This window comes from Eriocheir sinensis, chromosome 11, assembly GCF_024679095.1.
Source record: "Eriocheir sinensis breed Jianghai 21 chromosome 11, ASM2467909v1, whole genome shotgun sequence".
Classification (NCBI taxonomy): Eukaryota; Metazoa; Arthropoda; class Malacostraca; order Decapoda; family Varunidae; genus Eriocheir; species Eriocheir sinensis.
Window position 1 is genome coordinate 4522290 of NC_066519.1, and position 27765 is coordinate 4550054.

The 27765-nt window shown below is 44.7% G+C and overlaps 1 protein-coding gene and 1 long non-coding RNA gene across 9 annotated transcripts; one reads left to right on the forward strand and one right to left on the reverse strand.

Moving 5' to 3' along the window:
• The first annotated feature begins 1244 nt into the window (after positions 1–1244).
• Positions 1245–27131, forward strand: LOC126996794 (uncharacterized). Its single transcript, XM_050857656.1, has 2 exons — positions 1245–4273; positions 25300–27131. The coding sequence occupies exon 1, from the start codon at positions 1245–1247 to the stop codon at positions 3279–3281; it is 2037 nt and encodes a 678-aa protein (XP_050713613.1). The 3' UTR covers positions 3282–4273; positions 25300–27131.
• On the reverse strand, positions 14439–15286 carry LOC126996795 (uncharacterized). 8 transcript variants are annotated; one of them, XR_007751608.1, is made up of 4 exons: positions 15094–15286; positions 14770–15057; positions 14518–14733; positions 14439–14481 (listed from the first exon to the last, which is right to left on the reverse strand). It is a non-coding gene; the product is annotated as an uncharacterized LOC126996795 (long non-coding RNA). The 8 variants fall into 8 exon arrangements; XR_007751609.1 differs by having other exon boundaries at positions 14441–14481; positions 14518–14769; positions 14806–15021; XR_007751607.1 differs by having other exon boundaries at positions 14441–14481; positions 14518–14769; positions 14842–15057.
• Positions 27132–27765: the final 634 nt, after the last annotated feature.

Below are 27765 nucleotides of genomic sequence, written 5' to 3' on the forward strand. Positions count from 1 at the left end.
TGTCATCATTGTTGCCCTTGTCAGCACTGCCAAAACAAAGTGCAGTGTTATCGTTGTTGCCCTTGTCGGCACTGCCAAAACAAAGTGCAGTGTCATCATTGTTGCCCTTGTCGGCACTGCCAAAACAAAGTGCAGTGTCATCATTGTTGCCCTTGTCAGCACTGCCAAAACAAAGTGCAGTGTCATCATTGTTGCTCTTGTCGGCATTGCCAAAACAAAGTGCAGTGTCATCATTGTTGCCCTTGTCGGCACTGCCAAAACAAAGTACAGTGTTATCGTTGTTGCCCTTGTCGGCACTGCCAAAACAAAGTGCAGTGTCATCGTTGTTGCCCTTGTCGGCACTGCCAAAACAAAGTGCAGTGTCATCATTGTTGCCCTTGTCGGCACTGCCAAAACAAAGTACAGTGTTATCGTTGTTGCCCTTGTCGGCACTGCCAAAACAAAGTGTAGTGTCATCATTGTTGCCCTTGTCGGCACTGCCAAAACAAAGTACAGTGTTATCGTTGTCGCCATACAGGGCACCATTGGCGGCCATCTTTCGGGATAAAAACAAAGCACATAAAAGCTGCGGCGAATCACACAGAACCGGTTTGGTCAACATTACGGGCCGCTGACGAATGACTGTGCTGAAACATTTCTTTTTCCCGAGTTCAGACTTGGATGGAAATGATAAAAAATATAAACTATTAAATTTATTAAATTAACTGGAACCTTTTAACAGTCAAAACATTTTCTCTCTCTCTCTCTCTCTCTCTCTCTCTCTCTCTCTCTCTCTCTCTCTCTCTCTCTCTCTGGGCCACGCAGAAATTTGTGTTATATAGCAACAAACAAACAAATCGCTATTACATTTTTTCCAAGTCAAAACACACAAACCTGTGTGTGTGTGTGTGTGTGTGTGTGTGTGTGTGTGTGTGTGTGTGTGTGTGTGTGTGTGTGTGTTATTAAATTTTTTTCCGTCAGAACACACAAACCTCTGTGTGTGTGTGTGTGTGTGTGTGTGTGTGTGTGTGTGTGTGTGTGTGTGTGTGTGTGTGTGTGTGTGTGTGTGTCTCTGTGTGTGTGTGTGTGTGTGTGTGTGTGTGAGAGAGAGAGAGAGAGAGAGAGAGAGAGAGAGAGAGAGAGAGAGAGAGAGAGAGAGAGAGAGAGAGAGAGACATTTTCAACGGATGTCCAACTGGTGACTTATCTTTACACACACACACACACACACACACACACACACACAGTCACACGCAGGGAGCCACGATGAACGCCACGCTGTCCTTACTCCTGCTGCTTTTCAAGGCGTCGTTGCTGGCGCTCGGAGCTTCCCTCAGCCCCGCCCTGGACCCGCGCTGCCCCGCCAAAACTTCCATCTCGGGGGCTAATGAAGTGGCGACCATTACCACTGTACAAGATGGGTGGGACTCCAGAGAAGCAGTCTTGTACGTGCACCCTGATCTAGGATTCAAGGGCGTCTTGATCGAGGTGGCGGGCGATGGCTGGACTGTAACCGTCAGCTTCACGATGGATAACACTTGCTTCCCTCAGCACGACGGAGTGTGGTGGTGGTTGATGGCAGGTGTACTGAGAAAGATGAAGAAAAACAATGCTCTTGATATTTATGGAGCGATTGGTGATTGTAAACTTCATTGTCCCCTTAATTACTCCGTCCCTGGTGACCTGAGTCTTAATATTGAGGCTCTCGGGCCCTCAAGGTTGAGATTTACTGACCCAGACTCATGCACTACTATAAAAAATCCATCAGGAGACTACATAACGGTAAACTGCACCAAGCCTCCAGAGCCGAAGACCCCTACCACCAACAACAACACCTATACCACCACCACCACCCCCACCAGCACCACCACCACCACCACCAGCAACAACAACAACAACAACAACAATACCACCACCACCACCCCCACCAGCACCACCACCACCAACACCAACACCAACAACAACAACAACAACAACAACAACAACAATACCACCACCACCAACAACAACAATAACAACAATACCACCACCAATACACCCATCACCACCATCACCACCACCACCACGACCCTCAGCCCCGCCCTGGACCAGCGCTGCCCCGCCGATACTACCATCTCGTTGGCTAAGGAATGGGTGAACACTACCACCGTGCAAACTTGGGGGCATGTCCACCAAAAAGTCTTGTACGTGCATCCCGATCCAAACTTCAAGGGCGTCAGACTCGTGGCGACGGGCGATGGCTGGCGGCGCGCTGCCTGGTTCACGCTGGACAACACTTGCTTCCCTCAAGACGCAGACTGGTGGCAGTTGTGGATAAATGTAGAGCGAAAGTGGAGGAACGTTAATCCCTTTCTTACGTTTAAATTAATGGCTGGTAAGTGTAGTTTCCAGTGCTATGGTGAAGGCCACTTCACTGGTGACATGAATGTTAATATTGAGGCTCAGGGGCCCTCAAGGTGGAGATTAGAGGACCCGGAGCCATGTAGTGTGGTAAACAACGTACAACAACGTTTCTCAACGATAGAATGTGCCGAGCCTCGAGTCCCGAAGATTATCACCATCACCTCCACCACCTCCAAAACCACCACCAGCCCCAAAATGACGGGGGCAGTCACGGCGGTGGTTGTCTTGGTGGTAATAATTGTTCTTGTTGGTGGTGTTAGTGTGGTGGTCGTGGCAAAGAGGCGTATTCGGCAGGGAAGGCTCCGCGTGAAGTCGTGGAACTGGCTGGCCGCCTGCTGGGGCGTTGGCGGCCAGGTTGTGGACGGCGACAACCACAAGGAGACGCCCATGGTCCCCAAGGTGCTCCCGCACATGCGGCCGTGGCGCGGGCTGGCCGCCTCTTCGGCCAACAGGGGAGAGGCTGCGGACATCAACCAAGTGAAGCCACCCATTGTCCCCACAGTGCATCCGCGCGTACCGCCGCGGCGCGGGCTTGCCGCCTCCTGGGCCGTCAGGGGAGAGGCTGCAGACGACAACAACCACGCAGCACCACCCAGGGTCGAGATAGCCGCGCCTGCATCCTATCACCACCAGTCCAAGAATGTAGACGACGATGATGATGATTACCTAACTCCGAGGCGCGCCCCCCCGGGCACACCCTCAGGGGTCACGGAGGGCGAGGAGCCCATCTACGAGGAGATAGCCACGCCTGCATTCTCCCGCCAGTCCAAGAATGTAGACGACGATGATGATGATTACCTAACTCCGAGGCGCGCCCCCCAGGGCACAACCTCATGGGTCACGAAAGAAGAGGAGCCCATCTACGACGAGTTATATGTGCCCGCACACTACCGCCAGTAGGAGGATTCAGGGCTCGGTGATGGAGGAGGGTTTCTCCTCGCCGTGTGTACAGGAATGCGACGGCAAAGCGAGGGCATTTAGGCGCCCGGCGATGTGTGCGCCATTCAGTGATTCACCGAAGCCCACGTATCGGCTGTGTCCGCTTCCTCTTGGGCCGAAAACAGATTTATAAATAATAGATATTGAAACTTGGTAACCAGAAACAGTCTTTCATACGAGAGTGTGCTGTGTTCACAAAGGCCAAGCCCCACCCTCAGACACGGGGCGCGATCACAGATACCACAGACTACGGAAAACACCGATACAGACAGACTGTGTAAACAAACACGGACACAGACAGAGTGTGTGAACAAACACAGACTATGTTAACAAACACGGACACACACAGACTGTGTGAACAAACACGGACACACACAGAGTGTATGAACAAACACAGACTATGTTAACAAACATGGACACACACAGTGCATGAACAAACGCAGACTGTGTTAACAAACACGGAAACACACAGACTGTGTGAACAAACAGGAACACACACAGAGTGCATGAACAAACGCAGACTGTGTTAACAAACACGGACACACACAGACTGTGTGAACAAACATGGACACATACAGAGTGCATAAACAAACGCAGACTGTGTTAACAAACACGGACACACACAGAGTGTATGAATTCAGTGTGTATGTGTGTGTGTGTGTGTGTGTGTGTGTGTGTGTGTGTGTGTGTGTGTGTGTGTGTGTGTGTGTGTGGGGGGGGGGGGGGGCACAGAGGAGCGGCCCGGGGATGTTGGCCGCGAGCTACGCCTGGACGTGCGGGAGAACCGGTCGTACAAAGTCGGTACTTTTATTGACGGATGGAATCCACCGTTTTTTGAGACTCACAAAATTGTAAGTTACGTTCACTTTCCTGGAATATTAATGGTGTTCATAATCAATAAGAGAAAATGTATTTCACTTCTCTGCGATTTTGATGTTAACTGCATAGCGGAGGTTAGAAAGCCCCTAGACGTATATTTTCAGAGCTATGTTGCCATAAAAGTGTGAGTGCTGAGGATGCGCACCAAGGCGAAACGGTTGTGTCCGTCAGGCGCCACCTGAGTCAGTGTATAGTTCATGTGGACGCTTCTCTGATCAGGTGTGGCTGCCGTTCAGCTTTATGCCAGTTGTAATGTTTGCTTTTGTTGTGTATTTACCTAGTTGTATTTACCAAGTTGTAGTTTTATAAGGCCTGGGCTTTACGCTCGTGTGGTCCCGTCTCCGTACTGCATTTATCCAACTTTTCCTTAAAGCTTTGCACACTCCTCGCCGATACTACATCCTCACTTAGTCTGTTCCAAACCTCTTTATTTCTTTGCGGGAAGCTATATTTCTTTGTCTCTCAAGCATCTTCCCTTCCTCAATTTTTTACTATGTCCTCTTGTGTTCCTGGTGGTAATTCCTTCTGTTAGTAGTAACTCCTCGTTATCTGCTTCTCCCATTTTGCTCAATAATTTATAGATTTGAATTAGGTCTCCCCTTCCTCTTCTTTGTTCTAGTGTTGGTAAGTCTTTCCTCATATGTCAGTCCCTCCAGCTCTGGAACCATTTTTGTTGCCATCTTTTGTATTCTTTCAAGTTTCTTTATGTGTTTCTTCTTATAAGGAGACCACACTGCCTCCGCATATTCCATTTTTTGTCTGATCATAGTGGTAATTAATTGTTTTATCATATCCATATTTTATTTTTTATCAATGTAATGGAATGCTATTCCTATAATTCTCACCATGTTATATGCATCACCGAATATCCGATTAGCATGTTTGTGTGTGAGTGTGTGTGTGTGTGTGTGTGTGTGTGTGTGTGTGTGTGTGTGTGTGTGTGTGTGTGTGTGTGTGTGTGTGTGTGTGTGTGTGTGTGTGTGTGTGTGTGTGTGTGTGTGTGTGTGTGTGTGTGTGTGAGAGAGAGAGAGAGAGAGAGAGAGAGAGAGAGAGAGAGAGAGAGAGAGAGAGAGAGAGAGAGAGAGAGAGAGAGAGAGAGAGAGAGAGAGAGAGAGAGAGAGAGAGAGAGAGAGAGAGAGTAATTTCCTGGCATTTATTTCATATGTTTTAACTTGTTTAGGCTTTACCTCTTCAAATGCTATTGCTGTTTTACGTTGTCTCGTGTTTTTCGTTGCATGGCTCTTTTATGTGCCTGGTGTGTTTCAGACGCAGTGTGTGTGTGGGAGTTGAGGAGATGACGCAGGTGTGTGAGCTTCGGTGTTCCTGTTATGTTTTGCGTTTGATGTGTTTGCGTGTTTAGATTTTATTCCATCGTTTGTTTCTGGCGTTATTCATATTGGACCACATGGTGTGTTACTGTTTTATAATAATATACTGAATGTTAAACATAGGAATATACATAGGAAGAACGGACACCAAAAGACCTGGTGGTCTATGGCGAGGGTGTCTATTTACTACCGCTACTACTAGTAATCTACGTGTGGTAGGACAGGATAGAATAGATGAAGACTCCTCAATAAACTTATCTATCTATCTGTGTGTGTGTGTGTGTGTGTGTGTGTGTGTGTGTGTGTGTGTGTGTGTGTGTGTGTGTGTGTGTGTGTGTGTGTGTGTGTGTGTGTGCGCGCATGTGTGTGTCTGTGTCTGTGTGTGTGTGTGTGTGTGTGTGTGTGTGTGTGTGTGTGTGATCACATCCGGTGGTCCTCCGCCTCGCCGGTGTTCTTGGACGGCCGTCACAACGATCTCTCTCATCTGCTCCTTGCTGCTGCTTGACGCTCTGTGCCGCATACTTGTGCGCGTGCTGTATTATATAAATAAACAGGCTTTGTTGTCCCATTCCCTAAAGCTACAAGTTAGTAGAGTTTGCCCGTCACCAGTGTGTTCTTCTATAGCCACAAGTTGCTGTGTTTGTAAACTTTACCAATAAAAGATCAAGAAGTGTTGTCCTTGTGTTCTTGGCCTGCCTCTCATCCGGTAGCTTCCAAGTCTTTGCTCTTAGAGGAGTGACTACAGCCGCGGCCAGCTGGCAGGCAACGGTGTGTCGGTGTGCTGCTCTGGCCCCACTGGCTTCGTGGTGCTTCCCTTCACGGCCACTTCTGTTTACCCGACACGCCGAAAGCCTTTTGTTTTCAAGCTGTGAGCGCCTTACCGTGTCGTGGCCTTGGCAACGCGATCCGTGTTATGGAGAACAGAAACAATCTATCTTAAATGTATTTTTAAGTAATGAAAGCAACACTCTAGCCAACACAGCACGTCTCGGCAGGAAAGAGCATTGGTTAGGGCACGTCAGCAGTGGGCGAGGCACACAACAGTCGGCGTCACGCTCACATTAATGTTACAAAGATACGCCAAAGATCAGACTGTTACCAACAAGCCACAAAACTCACGAGTGCTGACTGTATTTGTAGTGATTGTATTTGTGGGGATTGCATTTGTGGGTATTCTGTTTGTAATGGTTGTATTTGTACCGATTATATTTTTTGAGTGTGTTGATTTACATTGTTGTTGTTGTTGTTTTCAAGTTACACGTCACGTAATGCCGCCCCGCAGCAGCCCCGTGCACACATCCTGTGCCGGGGCCGGGGCGGGGCAGGGGGCAAGGGGTGGAAGAGAGAGAGAGAGAGAGAGAGAGAGAGAGAGAGAGCCAAAATACTGCATGGTCTCTCTCTCTCTCTCTCTCTCTCTCTCTTTCTCTCTCTCTCTCTCTCTCTGTGGCGTAGTAAGGGGGGGCGGGCCGGCCCGGGTGACAGCCTGAGGGGGGTGCCTTGATACAGGCTCAAGTCTAATGGATAAATTCAGTGACGTATCTAAGGGAAGGGGTGTTGGGGTCATATAAGAAAACGCCTCCCAAGGCCCCCAACAAAGGGGCCCGCCGCCCCCAAAATGGTCCATTTGGGAGCCACCATTTGTTGCCATACTCATTTGTAGACGTGTGTGGGAAGAACCCCACAAGGAGACAAGACTCCCGGGCCCCCGCTCCCCAGATCTCCAGCCATGCCGGCATATATAGGCTAATGCCGCTGTGGATAATGTTGGAGTTTAGATTATCCAGCTCCAGCCACGCGTGATGCCGTGAGTGGCGGTGCCTTGTGTTTCATATGACTGGAGCAGATGAATTGCTTTGCTTGTAGCAGAGATGTTATTTACTATAAAGAACATATTTTTGCATAATGTTGAAGCTAAAGAACTGTAATTTATCATGTGATGTTAAGAGCTGGAATGTAATTGTTTGTTGCAGCATGAATTTCTCTGAACGGTATCGTAGGTAGGTGAGAGGGGAGACGCCTAAGTGCGTGACGGAAACAAAACAAGCTCGTAATGGAAACATCTTCGTCGCATGCTTTTGTATTATTATCATAGTAATAATAATAATAATAATAATAATAATAATAATTATTATTATTATTATTATTATTATTATTATTATTATTATTATTATTATTATTATTATTATTATTATTATTATTATTATTATTTTTATTGTTATTATTATTATTAAGCCCCAAATACACTGCCGAATTTTGGCCACGAACCTGACGCCGAATCAGTTTGTGAAATAATTCGGCGACCGGTTCGCCGACATGACCAGGATTCTTACAGTTCATGACCATTCGGCGACATGTCGGCGACATGTCGGCGAATGCTCAAGACAATTCGGGGACAGTTCGGAGACATGTCGCCGACTATTCGGCGTCCATGTCACCGTGCTCAAAATCTGGAATTTTAACGTTTTTTTTGTCGCGGAATAACTGGCGACAAGTCTCCGAATTGTCTTCGCATGTCCCCGAAGTGTCGGTGACATGTCGGGGACAATTCTCTGGCAGTGCCAAGATTTCTGACAGCTGATCATCTGATGCCCATGTGGCATATATAAGCACGGGAATCCGCGCCTACCTCATGGACTTCTACAACACCCGGGGAGCAGTGCCTGGCAGGACAGAATTGTGGGCGAGTAAATACCATGTGTGGTAATATGTGTGGTAATATGTATGATAGTATGTGTAATAAAATGTATAAATGTGGCTTGTTTTTGTTTTGCTTTCCTAAAAATATTTTAGAATGAATGAATGTTTACGTAATATTAATAAATAAACCAGTAACATAAAGAAGAAATAAATTTAAATAACTGAAAATGAAACAAAGGTTAAATAATGGCAGAATAATGATATTAAGAAATAAATAAAGTAATAAATAGTAAATTAATTATGAAATAAATTAAAATGTTAGTTCCATACCTATTTTATTAATTCATGATTCTTCTTGTTTTTCATATTTTCTTGTTTACTATTTATTATTATAGTATTCTTTTATTCCGTGTATATATATATATATATATATATATATATATATATATATATATATATATATATATATATATATATATATATAGATATATATATATAGAGAGAGAGAGAGAGAGAGAGAGAGAGAGAGAGAGAGAGAGAGAGAGAGAGAGAGAGAGAGAGAGAGAGAGAGAGAAATATAATACATAAATAGATAGATAGATAGATAGATAGATAGACAGACCCCCGTTTACACCTCCCACCGCGACCCGATTGCCGCGTCGTGATTAATTCGCCGAATATTCGGGGACATGTCCCCGAATAGTCTTGGCCATTCGGCGACATGTCGGAGACATGTCCCCGAATAGTCGGCGACATGTTGGCGACAAATTTCCCAATAAAATTTAAATTTCAACGGTCAAAATTCGGCGACAATTCGCCGAACACCGCGAATCGGACGCCGAATTGTCTGCGACATGTCGGCGACATTTCGGCGACAATTCGGCGTCCATTTTACATTCGTGCACATTCGGCGAACGGCCGCGAATTTTTCATGCAACATGAAACTTTCGTGGCGGTCGTGACCAACTGTCAAAAGTCGTGTGGTGGACGCAGACATATCCCCGAACGGCCAAGAACAGGCAAGAAAGATGCCGAACTTGTTCGCGACACAGGATGACTTGCATATTCGCGCACATTCGTGAGCCAAAATTCGGCAGTGTATTTGGGGCTTTATTATTATTATTATTAGTATTATTATTATCATTTTATGTAGAACACCGATTTCATCGTTAAGTGACTGAAGTATCATGCAGATATATCATAATAATAACAATAATGATAATAAGAAGAAGGAGAACTGAAGAAGAATTATAATAATAAGAATGATGATAATAATAATGATAATAGTCAGCCAGTTTTTTTTCTACTTTTCACTGGTTGTCTCTGAATTTGTCTGGCAGGAATAGTAAGCGATGTATGGGGATAATATAATAATAATAATACCCTAATAAACTAAGGCAGGGCTTTAAAAACCATGAATATATATATATATAAATATATATATATATATATATATATATATATATATATATATATATATATATATATATATATATATATATATATATATATATATATAGAGATATAGATAGATAGATAGAGAGATATTTATATATATCGAGATATAGATATATATAGATATATATATATATATATATATATATATAGAGATATATATATATATATATATATATATATATATATATATATATATATATATATATATATATATATATATATATATATATAGGCATGTAGCAAGTCAGTATGGCTGCCGCGCCATGCCATGGAGGCCTGAGTGCTGCACCGTGCACACTGGTGACTGGAGGCTGTAATTGTGAACGCCTGCTGCTGTAATGTAAGAGTCGTTTTTTGGCAACCTCTTAGTACATAGATACAGGACTGATGGGGGCTGTATGCACAGAAGCCCACAGGATGGAGGCGAGGGCTGCATGGGGGCTGTGCGTTGTGGCGGTGTGTGTGCCGTGTGCTTGGTTATGGCGGTGACGTATGTGGCAAAATGTGTACATAACAGACAAGGGCCCGTATCCTCACGAACTATTAACTTTTACCCTTAAAGTTACCATCAAAGTTAATAGTTTCAATTTATTAAGAGTAATAGCTATCCTCGTCAACTTTGAGTGTAAGTATTAGCTAGTAGAAAATTACGAAAATATGAGCACATTGCTGAACGACTACTTCCTTTCAGTATTCACACAAGAGGATCGAACGACTTTTCCGGAAAGGGTTCAAGTGTACGAGGGCGGGGATGGCGATAAATTGAGGGATATAATCATTACCAGGCAAGTAGTTCAGGATGAGATAGATAAGCTTAAGAAGAACAAGTCGCCAGGTCCTGACAGGATATTTCCGAGGGTATTAAAGGAACTAGATGCTGTACTCAGTGACCCATTAACCGACATCTTTAAAATGTCGGTAAATACGGGCTATGTGCCGAGCCTATGGAAAGTAGCTAATGTGACGCCGATTTTCAAAAAGGGGGACAGGTCAGTTGCCTCAAACTATCGCCCAATTAGCTTAACATCGGTTATAGGCAAGATGCTGGAGTTCATAATAGCCAGGAACATTCGGGAGCATCTAGAGAAACAGCTTAATTCACGACTCGCAGCATGGGTTCACGAAATGAAGGTCATGCCTCACCAATCTCTTGTCCTTCTACAATAAAGTATTTGAGGCGGCAGACAGAGATGAAAATCATGATGTAATCCATCTTGATTTTAGTAGAGCGTTTGACAAAGTTCCTCACCAACGACTGTTGCATAAATTACAGGCTCACGGAGTTGAGGGTAAAGTTTTGAACTGGGTCAAGGCCTTAACAATAGGAAGCAAAGAGTGCAAATCAATGGTAAAAGATCTGACTGGGGATGTGTTACGAGTGGGGTCCAACAAGGTTTGGTATTAGGTCCACTTTTGTTTATTATTTATATCAATGACTTAGATATAGGAATTAGTAGTGATGTCAGTAAGTTTGCAGATGATACCAAGATCGGTAGAGTAATTGAGTCGGATCAGGACGCTATTATTCTCCAGGATGAACTAAACAGATTGTATGACTGGGCGGATATATGGCAGATGGAGTTCAATGTAGGGAAGTGCAGTATTCTGAGTGTAGGTAGGAACAACCCCTCTCATAACTATTGCTTAAATGACACTCTCATAAGCAGGTCTCGGTGCGAGAGGGATTTAGGGGTCTTAGTGAGCTCTGATCTCCGTCCAAGGGCACAATGCATTCAAACTAGAACTCGAGCAAATAGGGTACTGGGATTTATTTCAAGGAGCGTAAGCAACAGAAGCGCTGAAGTCTTTCTCAAACTATATTTAGCATTAGTTAGACCTCATCTTGACTATGCGGTTCAGTTCTGGTCACCTTACTATAGAATGGATATCAAAATGCTAGAACCAGTGCAGAGGAGGATGACTAAGATGATTCAGGGGTTGAGAAACTTGCCATACGAGGAAAGACTGAAACAGTTAAACTTGCATTCTCTAGAAAGGCGAAGGGTGCGTGGAGACATGATCGAGGTTTATAAATGGATGAAGGGCCTTAATAAGGGAGACATTCATAAGGTTTTGTTGGTAAGAGAACCGGGTAGGACACGAAGTAATGGGTTTAAACTGGATAAATTCAGATTCAACAGGGACATAGGCAAAAATTCATTTACAAAAAGGGTGGTGGATGAGTGGAATAGGCTTAGCAGTTATGTGGTGAGTGCCAATACAATTGTCACATTCAAAAATAGATTAGATAAATTCATGGACAGCGATATTAGGTGGGGTTAGATACACGGGAGCTTAGGTTCAGAGGAGCTGCCTCGTACAGGCCTACCGGCCTCTTCCAGACTCCTATGTTCTTATGTTCACTCAGGAAGTAAAAGGGGCGTCACAGGACCCCTTGTAGCCGGCGCTCTGCCGGCTCTCCGAAACCACCCACTTTGCCCAACGACAGCACCACGCCATAAGCTAAGAGATGTGTCATGTAAACACACGCAACCTGTGCATACAGGGCGGGGCGGGGCACGGTGCTGTTAGTGCTGCTTCACGCTGTTCATTAACCTAACCATGCCAAACCTGCCCCGTCCTACCGAACACATCATAACTTAACATGGCAGGTCCCCAAAGTTTGTTGGGGGAGAAGAGTGGGTTGGTATAGATAGTTAAGGCATATTTGCTCTTATTTTATTCTTTCTTTATTTATTTATTTTTATTTTTTGGGGGGTGGGGGGTGGATGCTAGGCATGCCAGACTATGGACACTTTTAGAAGTACTCTATGTCAAGACTATATGGGAATAGGTAGGTTTCATGAGAATGGTAAATTAAGATTAAAATAGGATATTTATAGCATTGGTCAAACATATTATGGTGATATAATGTTAGATTGGAATATACTCAAGATAATGAAATTAAGGTTAATGCTTATATTTTTTTGTTACATATTCACATAATTATTCATGATTCAAGTAACTTGCAAACTAACCTAACCTAAATGGGTATTTTTGTATACGAACACAACCACAGCGTTTCCAAACAGAACATACTTCTTCCTACTGCTCCACGTGAATAGCATCATCATGACCATTTCTGCTGCAACCCCTACTCCCTCAACAATCTAACATAACTAAACCAACTCTTGCTAAACCTGTCCTACCTAACACGTCCTAACCTAACATGGTAGGTCCCCAAGTTTGTTAGGGTGGAAAGGGGGCTAGTAGAAGAGAGTTAAGTTATATTTACCTGTTATTTTATTCATTCTCTATTTAGATTTTTTGGGGGGAGAGGGCATGCCAGACTCTGAACACTTTTACAAGTATTTTATTTTAATACTATATCGAATTATGTAGATTTGATGAGAATGGTATAGTAAGATTAAAATATTATTTTGATTGCATTGGTCAAACAGTTTCTGGTGATATAATGTTAGGTTAGAAGTACTCAAAAGAATGGAATTAAGGTTAATGCTTTGAATATTTTTGTATAGCAGTATTGTGTAATATCATCTTACTTAGAGAAAAGCATTTTAGAAAAGTAGGTAATGAAAAGTAGTATTTATAGCCATGTTCATAACAACTAAAAAGTTAATGTCTTATGATGCATGTAAATAAAATACCGGTACTGATTTAGAATTTCCATCACAGCATGTATCAAATGTTATTGGAGAAGGTATGGGAAATAAATAGCATGCCATAGTCAAACTATTAAGAAACTCACTTCACATTTATACCCTAACAGTGCCTTCCCTGGGAGTGGACCCCGTACGCAGGATGACTGTGAGAGGCGTTGGTGAAATGTACAACAAAAATCAAAGCCTCGCACTGCCAAGTACGAGAATGAGCAGCGGCAGACTGGTAATTTTTTTGAGTTGTTATGTTTTTAAATGTAAAACTTTTATTAGTTAGTTTTTTGTGTGTGCTCACAGAATGCAGCTATACTGATCACAAATAATCCCTTTATTTCAGCTTAAAGTTAATAAGTTCATAGCAGTGAACTGCATATTTGATAGTTTTTTTTTTTTTAATGTTCATCTGTCAATGACTATCAATCTATCTAAATACCTTGACTGTCTTCCCCCAATGAAGGGTGTTAGCCAAGACAGGCACACACTCACTCACACATTCACAGTCATGTACACCACTCTCTCAGCTGCACAGCCCCTGAGGGAGTAAAAAAGGCCCTCACTGCCCCCACTGTACGGGGGATTAGCTGCACAGTTCAGACAGGGAACTTCCACACCAAGGCTTCACAGCATACACTGGTTTACCCCTGCCCCTTCATAACAATGACATTTCCCCTCCGCACCTGAGTGCCCCACATGTGTGGCACCGCAGATGTGCAGGCGCCTACATAACTATGAAATTAACTGTGGTGGATAAACTGGTGTATGACATCATAGGCTGCTCGTCTCATGTATTCAAAGGGGTACCAGAGCCATTCAGCATTGACACAGCTGATGATGTGCAAGGGATAGGACAGCAGCAGCAGCAGTCAAGCAGCAGTGAAATATTGACAGGCCTGTATGTTTGAAGCAAAAACTTTTATATTCTCATTAAAACGATTTGTTAATCACTCTTAAATTCATATGCTTTGTAGATACACAATTTATCGGCCAGTTACTTTACAACCAATAACAAATAGTGGAATATTTCTGTTAATAAGTAATATTTCACATTTAAGACCCTTGTTCTTCAACTACCTATTTAAGTTACATGCATTAATCATGACTAAGATATGATCCTTTTTTTCAGCCCCGCTGCTCTATTGCTAGAGACCATCCCAGCACATTGTTCATTACTTGTGGAAAAGATACCATCAGCTGCTCCGGCAACAGCCCCTGCTTCAACATCTGCTGGCCCTATGACACCTGCCACTGCTTCATCATCTGCTGGCCCAATGACACCAGCCACTGCTTCATCATCTGCTGGCCCTATGACACCTGCCACTGCTTCAACATCTGCTGGCCCTATGACACCTGCCACTGCTTCAACATCTGCTGGCCCTATGACACCTGCCACTGCTTCAACATCTGCTGGCCCTATGACACCTGCCACTGCTTCAACATCTGCTGGCCCTATGACACCTGCCACTGCTTCATCATCTGCTGGCCCTATGACACCTGCCACTGCTTCAACATCTGCTGGCCCTATGACACCTGCCACTGCTTCATCATCTGCTGGCCCAATGACACCTGCCACTGCTTCATCATCTGCTGGCCCTATGACACCTGCCACTGCTTCAACATCTGCTGGCCCTATGACACCTGCCACTGCTTCATCATCTGCTGGCCCTATGACACCTGCCACTGCTTCATCATCTGCTGGCCCTATGACACCTGCCACTGCTTCAACATCTGCTGGCCCTATGACACCTGCCACTGCTTCAACATCTGCTGGCCCTATGACACCTGCCACTGCTTCAACATCTGCTGGCCCTATGACACCTGCCAGTGCTTCAACATCTGCTGGCCCTATGACACCTGCCACTGCTTCATCATCTGCTGGCCCTATGACACCTGCCACTGCTTCATCATCTGCTGGCCCAATGACACCTGCCACTGCAAGGGATGACAATGAAGCTGCTCCACCACAGTCACCACCTACCTCATCGGAGTTAAGAGATGCCTTTCATAGGGCAGCAGTATAATTTTTTGATGCTGGGGCTGAATATTACTGCCACAAGGCTATGATTTTGTCACTTTCTTTTCTGAGGAGGTTAGGGTGGAAGGGGTGAAAAAAAATCCCTGCTGTTTTTCGACAGAAATGGTTAGCAAATTCATTCAAAGCACAAAATTTACCAGAAAAAAAAATTGCGTGCCATTGTGAGTGGGTTCACTTGAGATTGGGCTCCAATACGCCTCCGTGGTCTAGTGGTCAGCGTGCTTGGCTTCTACTCCGCGGGCCCAGGTTCGAATCCTGGCCCGGGCAGTCGACGTGCAGCTCACACAGCTGATCATCCTCCCTCTCGGGCTGGTCGATAATTGGGTACCTGGGGAAACCTGGGGACACTGTGGTAACCCGGATGTCACACTGGCCCTGTGTCCCTGGGTAATGGGCTCCCTACCACCACAGGCTCAAGGGCCAATGTTAAGGAGATGAGCACCGAGGCCACGCGCTGCTACAGCGTTTGCCCCAACTTTACCTTTACGTTTATTGGCTCGACTGACTGAGACATGGCTTTGTATGTCGAAGGTCACTGGTTCAATCCCTACAGCCAGCACTCTCTAACTCGGATTTTTCTGAGTTCCCTTGATTAATTTCACGGTGTTTAATGAGGAGATTTGCACCGGCACCCAGTCGTGGGTGTTACAAAATACTTTGTTACAATCAGGGGCGTCATTTGGACTTCAAAAGTGCCAGGGACATTAGGGCAGACAGTTATATATATATATATATATATATATATATATATATATATATGTATATATATATATATATATATATATATATATATATATATATATATATATATATATATATATATATATTTTTTTTTTTTTTTTTTACAGCAAAGGAGACAGCTCAAGGGCACAAAAAAGTAAACATTAATAAAAAAAAGCCCGCTACTCGCTGCTCCTAAAAAGAATCCAAAGAGGTGGCCGAAAGATAGGTCAGTTTCGGGAGGAGAGGTGTCCTGATACCCTCCTCTTGTAAGAGTTCAAGTCGTAGGCAGGAGGAAATACAGATGAAGGAAGATTGTTCCAGAGTTTACCAGCGTGAGGGATGAAAGAGTGAAGATGCTGGTTAACTCTTGCATAAGGGGTTTGGACAGTATAGGGATGAGCATGAGTAGAAAGTCGAGTGCAGCGGGGCCGCGGGAGGGGGGGAGGCATGCAGTTAGCAAGTTCAGAAGAGCAGTCAGCGTGGAAATATCGATAGAAGATAGAAAGAGAGGCAACAATGCGGCGGAATTTAAGAGGTAGAAGACTATCAGTATGAGGAGGAGAGCTGATGAGACGAAGAGCCTTTGCCTCCACTCTGTCCAGAAGAGCTGTGTGAGTGGAGCCCCCCCACACATGAGATGCATACTCCATACGAGGGGGGACAAGGCGCCTGTATATGGACAGCAACTGTGCAGGGGAGAAGAACTGGCGGAGACGGTACAGAACGCCCAGCCTCGAGGAAGCTGATTTAGTAAGAGATGAGATATGAAGTTTCCAGTTGAGATTTTGAGTTAAGGATAGACCGAGGATGTTTAGTGTTGAGGAAGGTGATAGCTGGGTGTTGTCAAAGAATAGGGGATAGTTGTTAGGAAGATTGTGTCGAGTGGATAGGTGGAGAAACTGTGTTTTTGAGGCGTTGAAGGACACCAGGTTTTTCTTGCCCCAATCGGAAATAATAGTAAGGTCTGAGGCTAAGCGTTCTGCAGCCTCCAGCCTTGAGTCGTTAAGTTCCTGAAGGGTGGGTCTTCTATTAAAAGAAGTTGAATAATGCAGAGTGGAATCATCGGCGTAGGAATGGATAGGACAGTTCGTTTTGGAAAGAAGATCATCAATGAACAACAGAAAAAGAGTGGGAGATAGGACAGAACCCTGTGGGACACCACTGTTAATAGATTTAGGGGAAGAACAGTGACCGTCTACCACTGCAGAAATAGAACGGTCAGAAAGGAAACTGGAGATAAAGGTACAGAGAGAAGGATAGAAACCGTAGGAGGGTAGTTTAGAAAGCAAAGATTTGTGCCAGACCCTATCAAAAGCTTTTGATATGTCCAGCGCAATAGCAAAAGTTTCACCGAAACGGCTAAGAGAGGATGACCAAGAGTCAGTTAAGAAGGCTAGGAGATCACCAGTAGAACGAGCCTTCCGGAACCCATACTGGCGATCAGATAGAAGGTCAGAAGTGGAAAGGTGCTTTTGAATCTTCCGGTTAAGGATTGTTTCAAAAGCTTTAGATAGACAAGAAAGTAAAGCAATAGGACGGTAGTTTGAGGGATTGGAGCGGTCACCCTTCTTAGGCACAGGCTGTATGAAGGCATACTTCCAGCAAGAAGGAAAGGTAGATGTTGACAGGCAGAGGCGAAAGAGTTTGACCAGGCAGGGTGACAGCACGGAGGCACAGTTTTTAAGGACAATAGGAGGCACTCCATCAGGTCCATAAGCCTTCTGAGGATTGAGGCCAGAGAGGGCATAGAAAACATCATTTTGAAGAATCTTTATAACAGGCATAAAGGAGTCAGAGGGGGGATGAGTAGGAGGAATATGCCCAGAATCGTCCAGAGTGGAGTTTTAGAAAAGTTTGAGAGAAGAGTTCAGCCTTAGAGATAGATGAGACGGCAGTGTTGCCGTCAGGACTGAGGAGTGGAGGAAAGATGAAGAAGTGAAGTTGGAGGAGATGTTTTGGCTAGATGCCAGAAGTCACGGGAAGAGTTAGAGAAAGCAAGGTTTTGACATTTTCTATTAATGAAAGAATTTTGGTTAGTCGGAGAATAGATTTGGCACGATCTCAGGCAGAAATGTAAAGTTCATAATTAGCATTAGTTTGAAGGCTCTGGTATCTTTTGTGAGCTACCTCTCTATCATTGACAGCACGAGAACAAGCGTGATTAAACCAAGGCTTTTTAGCGTGAGGAGTAGAGAAAGAACGAGGAATGTATGCCTCCATTCCAGAGACAATCACCTCTGTGATGCGCTGAGCACACACAGAGGGGTCTCTATCCTGGAAGCAATAATCATTCCACGGGACATCGGAAAAGTACGAGTACATCCTCAGGTCGTCCCACCGAGCTGAAGCAAACTGCCAGAAGCATCGCCTCTTCGGTGGGTCCAGAGGGTGTACAGGAGCGATAGGACAGGATGCAGAAATAAGATTGTGATCGGAGGAGCCCAACGGAGAGAACAGTTTGACAGAATAAGCAGAAGGGTTTGAGGTAAGGAAGAGGTCTAGAATGTTGGGCCGATCTCCAAGACGGTCAGGAATACGTGTAGGGTGCTGGACCAACTGCTCTAGGTCGTTGAGGATAGCAAAGTTGTAGGCTTGTTCACCAGGATGGTCAGTGAAAGAGGATGAAAGCCAAAGCTGGTGGTGAACATTGAAATCTCCTAGGATGGAGATTTCAGCGAAGGGAGAGTGGGTCAAGATGTGCTCCACTTTAGAATTCAAATAGTCAAAGAATTTTACATAGTTGGTAGAGTTAGGTGAGAGATAAACAGCACAGATGTATTTAGTAATAGAATGACAGTGAAGTCTTAACCAGATGGTGGAAAATTCAGAAGAGTCAAGGTCGTGGGCACGAGAGCAAGTGATGTCGTTGCGCACGTAGGCGCAACATCCAGCTTTGGATTGAAATTTTGGATAGAGATAGTAGGAGGGAACAGAGTAGAGATTGCTGTCAGTAGCCTCAGAAACCTGTGTTTCGGTAAGGAAGAGAAGGTGAGGTTTAGAGGAGGAGAGATGATGTTCCACAGAATGAAAATTAGAGCGAAGACCGCGAATGTTGCAGAAATTGAGAAGAAAGAGGTTCGAGGAGTTATCAAGACACCTCTCGGGTCGGCAGCCAGAAGGGAGTCCTCCTGGGGAATTTAGGTCCCCAGGCGGGGACTCTGAGGCTTGGTGTATGTGCGCCATTTGAAATTTTAATTTTGGGAAAAGGTGTATATGTTGTGAGAATGTAGTGTGGTGTGGATAAAGAGAGGATCTGTCTTTAGAGAGCATGCTGAACTACTCTCCGGTGTTGGTGAGACAATAGGGAAACGGTTAGTGAGGACATGGGAAGGGTCTTTGGAGGGCTTCAGCTCCCCTCTCACCTCCCATATATACCTCACCGGGAGTGGCTTGCGCATACATATATATATATATATATATATATATATATATATATATATATATATATATATATATATATATATATATATATATATATATATATATATATATATATATATATATATATATATATATATATATATATATATATATATATATATATATATATATATATATCTATAGATATATATATATATATATATATATATATATATATATATTTCTCTATATATATATATATATATATATATATATATATATATATATATATATATATATATATATACCATCATTAGGTTATAGCAGCTTTAGGCACAGATCATATTAGCATTTTATGTAGTCTGTGATGCAGGCAGGATATTCATTAGCACCTAATTAGACTCATGCTGCTCTCCAGTGCTCTCTGATGCACTCACAATCAAAGATGTAGTATACCTATATGATAGCATTGAGTAATCTTAGGTCACTTGGTAAAGTGATCATCTAAATCCGACCCAAGCTGACAACATAAACCTAAGCGTGTTTGCAAGCTGAGTGCTAATTGGCATAATAATAAAAGATGCTGAAAACTGGATTTCACTACTTTATTGAATATATGAGTAATTATATACTGAACTTGTAATGGAGCCAAGATAAAAAAGCTATGTTTTTCAGTGGTCATACCATGATCTCAGGAAAGTAAATAGGTTGACATATATAATTAATTACTACGTATTTTGTTATGACGACTATTGCACATTAATACCATAGCTTTGAATCCAATGATGAATATCTTCAAGCAAGACATAAATAGCAACAAATTGGTTACCAATTCACTCAGTAAACACAATACTCCAGAAAAATATACACTGAATTCACAATTAAGTTGTTTTTCCACTTGGAACTTTGTAAACAGAAACCAAGTAACCTCGTTTTACTTCACACATAAGTCATGATGTACAAGATGATGTACAAGATAGATTACATCATAATTTTCATCTCTGTCTACCGCCTCAAATACTTTATTGTAGAAAGACAAGAGATTGGTGAGGCATGACCTACCTTTAGTGAACCCATGCTGCGAGTCGTGAATTAAGCTATGTTTCTCTAGATGCTCCCGAATGTTCCTGGCTATTATGGACTCCAGCATCTTGCCTATAACCGATGTTAAGCTAACTGGGCGATAGTTTGAAGTAGCTGACCTGTCCCCCTTCTTGAAAATCGGCGTCACATTAGCTACTTTCCATAGGCTGGGCACATAACCAGTATTTACCGACATCTTAAAGATGTCAGTTAGTGGGTCACTGAGTACATCACCTAATTCCTTTAATACCCTCGGAAATATCCCGTCAGGACCTGGTAACTTATTCTTTTAAAGCTTATCTATCTTATCCTGAACCATTTGCCTGGTAATGATTATATCCCTCAGTTTATCGCCATCCCGCCCTCGTACACCTGAACCCTTTCCGGAATAGTCGTTCGATCCTCTTGTGTGAATACTGAGAGGAAGTAATCGTTCAGCAATGTGCTCATATTTTCGTAATATTCTACTAGCTCCCCTGTGTTTGTTTTCAGCGGTCCAATTTTCTCCCTTGTTTTTGTTCTATACATCTGAAAGAAGCCCTTAGGATTACTTTTCGCCTCATTTGCTACTTTGATCTCATAATTCCTTTTTGCTATCCTGGTGTTTTTCTTCACTAATCTAGATAGTTCGACATACCGGCCCCTGACATGTGTTTCACCATTCTTTATTTTCTGATAAATTCCCTTCTTTAACCTTATCTCGTGTTTTACTCCACGCTGTTCGCTGTGGTATATGGTGTCTTTGCCCCTCTACTATTACCCTAACTAAATTATTGTAAGACATTTCTACCTGGTTTTCCTGGCTCTTCAATCCGCAATTCTGGCCCTCATGAATCCCTAAATTATCCCAGTTTACCCCTTCAAGATGTCTTCGAAGCCCCTCGTAATTTGCTCTTCTGAAATCTAGCACTAACACTGGGTTTGGTTCGCGGGTTACCGCCCAGTCTAAGCTAAAACGAACCGTTCTGTGGTCACTATTTCCTAACTCTCCGCCCACCTCCAGCTCATGTAGCAAGTTTCCATTATTAGTTAGGACTAAGTCTAATATGTTATCTCCTCTGGTAGGCTCAGTAACTACCTGCTTAAGGAAATTATCTTGTATAACTTCAAGATAATCCTCGGCTTCCAGGTCACCCACTAGGTCTTCCCAGTCTATATTCCTATAATTAAAGTCCCCCATTACGCTGACATTTTCACTCCTACTCGCCATGTCAATCTCCTGTAGTAATATACTCGTGTCCTGCCTGTTAAGGTTGGGTGGCCTGTACAGAACTCCTAGAGCCAGTTTTTCTTTCCCTTTGTAAACGTCCACCCAAACTCATTTTGAATCCATGTTAGTTGTGACTGAATTGTTAACTAAACATTTAAGTGAGTCTTTAACATATAGCGCAACTCCACTTCCCTCTCTGCCCCTTCTGTCTTTGTGAAACATCTGATAACTCGTTATTTCAAATTCTGATCTAAAATTTCTATTGGCAGTGTCTATCCATGTCTCAGTGATCGCTATTATGTCAAAATTTTCTGAACAAGCTTCACCCCTTAGTAAGTCTATCTTGTTTCTGAGGCTCCTGCTGTTAGTATAGAAGATTCTTAGCCCGTCCTCTGTTACTCCCCTATAATTATTTCTAAGAGAGAGAGAGAGAGAGAGAGAGAGAGAGAGAGAGAGAGAGAGAGAGAGAGAGAGAGAGTGTGTGTGTGTGACATTTTCAACGGATGTTCAACTGGTGACTTATCTTTACACACACACACACACACACACACACACACAGTCACACGCAGGGAGCCACGATGAACACCACGCTGTCCTTACTTCTGCTGCTTTTCAAGGCATCGTTGCTGGCGCTCGGAGCTTACTTCAGCCCCGTCCTGGACCCGCGCTGCCCCGCCAGAACTGCCATCTCAGGGGCTAATGAAGTGGCGACCATTACCACTGTACGAGATGGATGGGACTCCAAAGAAGCAGTCTTGTACGTGCACCCTGATTTAGGATTCAAGGGCGTCTTGATCGTGGTGGCGGGCGATGGATGGACTTTCCCCATCAGCTTCACAATGGACAACACTTGCTTCCCTCAGCACGACGGAGTGTGGTGGCGGTTGAAGGCAGGTGTACTGAGAAAGCTGAACAAAAACAATGGTCTTGATATTTATGGAGCGATTGGTGACTGTAAGCTTGAATGTTCCGTGAAAGGCCCCGTCCCTGGTGACCTGAGTCTTAATGTTGAGGCTCTCGGGCCCTCAAGGTTGAGATTTGCTGACCCGTACCCATGCACTACCATAAAAAATCCATCAGGAGACTACAAAATGGTAAAATGCACCACGCCTCTAGACCCGAAGACCCCTACCACCACCACCACCCCCACCACCACCATCACCACCACCACCAACAACAACAACAACAATATCACTACCACCACCACCACCACCACCACCCTCAGCCCCGCCCTGGACCAGCGCTGCCCCGCCGATACTACCATCTCGTTGGCTAAGGAATGGGTGAACACTACCACCGTGCAAACTTGGGGGCATGTCCACCAAAAAGTCTTGTACGTGCATCCCGATCCAAACTTCAAGGGCGTCAAACTCGTGGCGACGGGCGATGGCTGGCGGAGCGCTGCCTGGTTCACGCTGGACAACACTTGCTTCCCTCAAGACGCAGACTGGTGGCAGTTGTGGATAAATGTAGAGCGAGAGTGGAGGAACAATAATCCCCTTCTTCTGTTTGGTTTAAATGCTGGTGAGTGTAGTCTTAACTGCTACCATGTAGGCCACTTCACTGGTGACATGAATGTTCATCTTGAGGCTAAGGGGCCCTCAAGGTGGAGATTTGAGGACCCGGAGCCATGCAGTGTGGTAAACAACGTAAAACAACGTTTCTCAACGATAACATGTGCCGAGCCTCAAGTCCCGAAGATTATCACCGTCACCTCCACCACCTCCCAAACCACCACCAGCCCCAAAATGACGGGGGCAGGCACGGCGGTGGTTGTCTTGGTGGTAATAATTGTTCTTGTTGGTGGTGTTAGTGTGGTGGTCGTGGTAAAGAGGCGTATTCGGAAGGGAAGGCTCCGCGTGAAGTCGTGGAACTGGCTGGCCGCCTGCTGGGGCGTTGGCGGCCAGGCTGTGGACGGCGACAAGCACAAAGAGACGCCCATGGTCCCCACGGTGCTCCAGCCCAGACCGCCGCGGCCCGAGCTGGCCGCCTCCTGGGCGGTCCGGAGAGAGGCTGCAGACTACAACAACCGCTTGAAGCCGGTCAGAGTCCCCATGGTGCATCCGCGCGTACCCCCGCGGCCTGGGCATGCCGCCTCCTGGGCCGTCAGGGGAAAGGCTGCAGACGACAACAACCACGCAGCACCACCCAGGGTCGAGATAGCCGCCCCTGCATACTATCACCACCAGTCCAAGAATGCAGACGACGATGATGATGATTACCTAACTCCGAGGCGCGCCCCCCCGGGCACACCCTCAGGGGTCACGGAGGGCGAGGAGCCCATCTACGAGGAAATACCCAAGCCTGCATTCTCCCGCCAGTCCAAGAATGTAGACGACGATGATGATGATTACCTAACTCCGAGGCGCGCCCCCCAGGGCACAACCTCATGGGTCACGAAGGAAGAGGAGCCCATCTACGACGAGTTATATGTGCCCGCACACTACCGCCAGTAGGAGGATTCAGGGCTCGGTGATGGAGGAGGGTTTCTCCTCGCCGTGTGTACAGGAATGCGACGGCAAAGCGAGGGCATTTAGGCGCCCGGCGATGTGTGCGCCATTCAGTGATTCACCGAAGCCCACGTATCGGCTGTGTCCGCTTCCTCTTGGGCCGAAAACAGATTTATAAATAATAGATATTGAAACTTGGTAACCAGAAACAGTCTTTCATACGAGAGTGTGTTGTGTTCACAAAGGCCAAGCCCCGCCCTCAGACACGGGGCGCGATCACAGATACCACAGACTACGGAAAACACCGATACAGACAGACTGTGTAAACAAACACGGACACAGACAGAGTGTGTGAACAAACACAGACACACACGGACTGTATGAACAAACACGAACACACACAGACAGTGTGAACAAACACAGATTGTGTTAACAAACACGGACACACACACAGACTGTGTTAACAAACATGAACACACACTGACTGTATGAACAAACACGGACTGTGTTAACAAACAGGGACACACACAGACTGTGTGAATAAACACGCACACACACAAAGTGTATGAACAAACACAGACTATGGTAACAAGCACGGAAACACACAGACTGTGTGAACAAACAGGGACACACACAGAGTGTATGAACAAACACGGACACACACAGAGTGTATGAACAAACGCAGACTGTGTTAACAAACACGGAAACACACAGACTGTGTGAACAAACAGGGACACACACAGAGTGTATGAACAAACATGGACACACACAGAGTGTATGAACAAACGCAGACTGTGTTAACAAACACGGAAACACACAGACTGTGTGAACAAACAGGGACACACACAGACTGTGTGAACAAACACGGACACACACAGAGTGTATGAACAAACACAGACTGTGTTAACAAACACGGACACACACAGAGTGTATGAATTCAGTGTGTATGTGTGTGTGTGGGGGGGGGGGGGGGCACAGAGGAGCGGCCCGGGGATGTTGGCCGCGAGCTACGCCTGGACGTGCGGGAGAACCGGTCGTACAAAGTCGGTACTTTTATTGACGGATGGAATCCACCGTTTTTTGAGATTCACAAAATTGTAAGTTACGTTCACTTTCCTGGAATATTAATGGTGTTCATAATCAATAAGAGATAATGTATTTCGTTTCTCTGCGATTTTGATGTTAACTGCATAGCGGAGGTTAGAAAGCCCCTAGACGTATATTTTCAGAGCTATGTTGCCATAAAAGTGTGAGTGCTGAGGATGCGCACCAAGGCGAAACGGTTGTGTCCGTCAGGCGCCACCTGAGTCAGTGCATAGTTCATGTGGACGCTTCTCTGATCAGGTGTGGCTGCCGTTCAGCTTTATGCCAGTTGTAATGTTTGCTTTTGTTGTGTATTTACCTAGTTGTATTTACCAAGTTGTAGTTTTATAAGGCCTGGGCTTTACGCTCGTGTGGTCCCGTCTCCGTAACTGCATTTATCCAACTTTTCCTTAAAGCTTTGCACACTCCTCGCCGATACTACATCCTCACTTAGTCTGTTCCAAACCTCTTTATTTCTTTGCGGGAAGCTATATTTCTTTGTCTCTCAAGCATCTTCCCTTCCTCAATTTTTTACTATGTCCTCTTGTGTTCCTGGTGGTAATTCCTTCTGTTAGTAGTAACTCCTCGTTATCTGCTTCTCCCATTTTGCTCAATAATTTATAGATTTGAATTAGGTCTCCCCTTCCTCTTCTTTGTTCTAGTGTTGGTAAGTCTTTCCTCATATGTCAGTCCCTCCAGCTCTGGAACCATTTTTGTTGCCATCTTTTGTATTCTTTCAAGTTTCTTTATGTGTTTCTTCTTATAAGGAGACCACACTGCCTCCGCATATTCCATTTTTTGTCTGATCATAGTGGTAATTAATTGTTTTATCATATCCATATTTTATTTTTTATCAATGTAATGGAATGCTATTCCTATAATTCTCACCATGTTATATGCATCACCGAATATCCGATTAGCATGTTTGTGTGTGAGTGTGTGTGTGTGTGTGTGTGTGTGTGTGTGTGTGTGTGTGTGTGTGTGTGTGTGTGTGTGTGTGTGTGTGTGTGTGTGTGTGTGTGTGTGTGTGTGTGTGTGTGTGTGTGTGTGTGTGTGTGTGTGTGTGTGTGTGTGTGTGAGAGAGAGAGAGAGAGAGAGAGTAATTTCCTGGCATTTATTTCATATGTTTTAACTTGTTTAGGCTTTACCTCTTCAAATGCTATTGCTGTTTCACGTTGTCTCGTGTTTTTCGTTGCATGGCTCTTTTATGTGCCTTGTGTGTTTCAGACGCAGTGTGTGTGTGGGAGTTGAGGAGATGACGCAGGTGTGTGAGCTTCGGTGTTCCTGTTATGTTTTGCGTTTGATGTGTTTGCGTGTTTAGATTTTATTCCATCGTTTGTTTCTGGCGTTATTCATATTGGACCACATGGTGTGTTACTGTTTTATAATAATATACTGAATGTTAAACATAGGAATATACATAGGAAGAACGGACACCAAAAGACCTGGTGGTCTATGGCGAGGGTGTCTGTTTACTACCGCTACTACTAGTAATCTACGTGTGATAGGACAGGATAGAATAGATGAAGGCTCTTCAATAAATTTATCTATTTATCTGTGTGTGTGTGTGTGTGTGTGTGTGTGTGTGTGTGTGTGTGTGTGTGTGCGCGCGCGCGCGTGTGTGTGTCTGTGTCTGTGTGTGTGTGTGTGTCTGTGTGTGTGTGTGTGTGTGTGTGTGATCACATCCGGTGGTCCTCCGCCTCGCCTGATCCGCCTCGCCGGTGTTCTTGGACGGCCGTCACAACGATCTCTCTCATCTGCTCCTTGCTGCTGCTTGACGCTCTGTGCCGCATACTTGTGCGCGTGCTGTATTATATAAATAAACAGGCTTTGTTGTCCCATTCCCTAAAGGTACAAGTTAGTGGAGTTTGCCCGTCACCAGTGTGTTCTTCTATAGCCACAAGTTGCTGTGTTTGTTAACTTTACCAATAAAAGATCAAGAAGTGTTGTTCTTGTGTTCTTGGCCTGCCTGTCATCCGGTAGCTTCCAAGTCTTTGCTCTTAGAGGAGTGACTACAGCCGCGGCCAGCTGGCAGGCAACGGTGTGTCGGTGTGCTGCTCTGGCCCCACTGGCTTCGTGGTGCTTCCCTTCACGGCCACTTCTGTTTACCCGACACGCCAAAAGCCTTCTGTTTTCAAGCTGTGAGCGCCTTACCGTGTCGTGGCCTTGGCAACGCGATCCGTGTTATGGAGAACAGAAACAATCTATCTTAAATATATTTTTAAGTAATGAAAGCAACACTCTAGCCAACACAGCACGTCTCGGCAGGAAAGAGCATTGGTTAGGGCACGTCAGCAGTGGGCGAGGCACACAACAGTCGGCGTCACGCTCACATTAATGTTACAAAGATACGCAATCAGACTGTTACCTACAAGCCACAAAACTCACGAGTGCTGACTGTATTTGTAGTGATTGTATTTGTGGGGATTGCATTTGTGGGTATTCTGTTTGTAATGTTTGTATTTGTACCGATTATATTTTTTGAGTGTGTTGATTTACATTGTTGTTGTTGTTGTTTTCAAGTTACACGTCACGTAATGCCGCCCCGCAGCAGCTCCGTGCACACATCCTGTGCCGGGGCC

Bases quoted from the DNA above. Each gene is read 5' to 3' on its own strand.
- LOC126996794 (XM_050857656.1), top strand. From the start codon at position 1,245: ATGAACGCCACGCTGTCCTTACTCCTGCTGCTTTTCAAGGCGTCGTTG.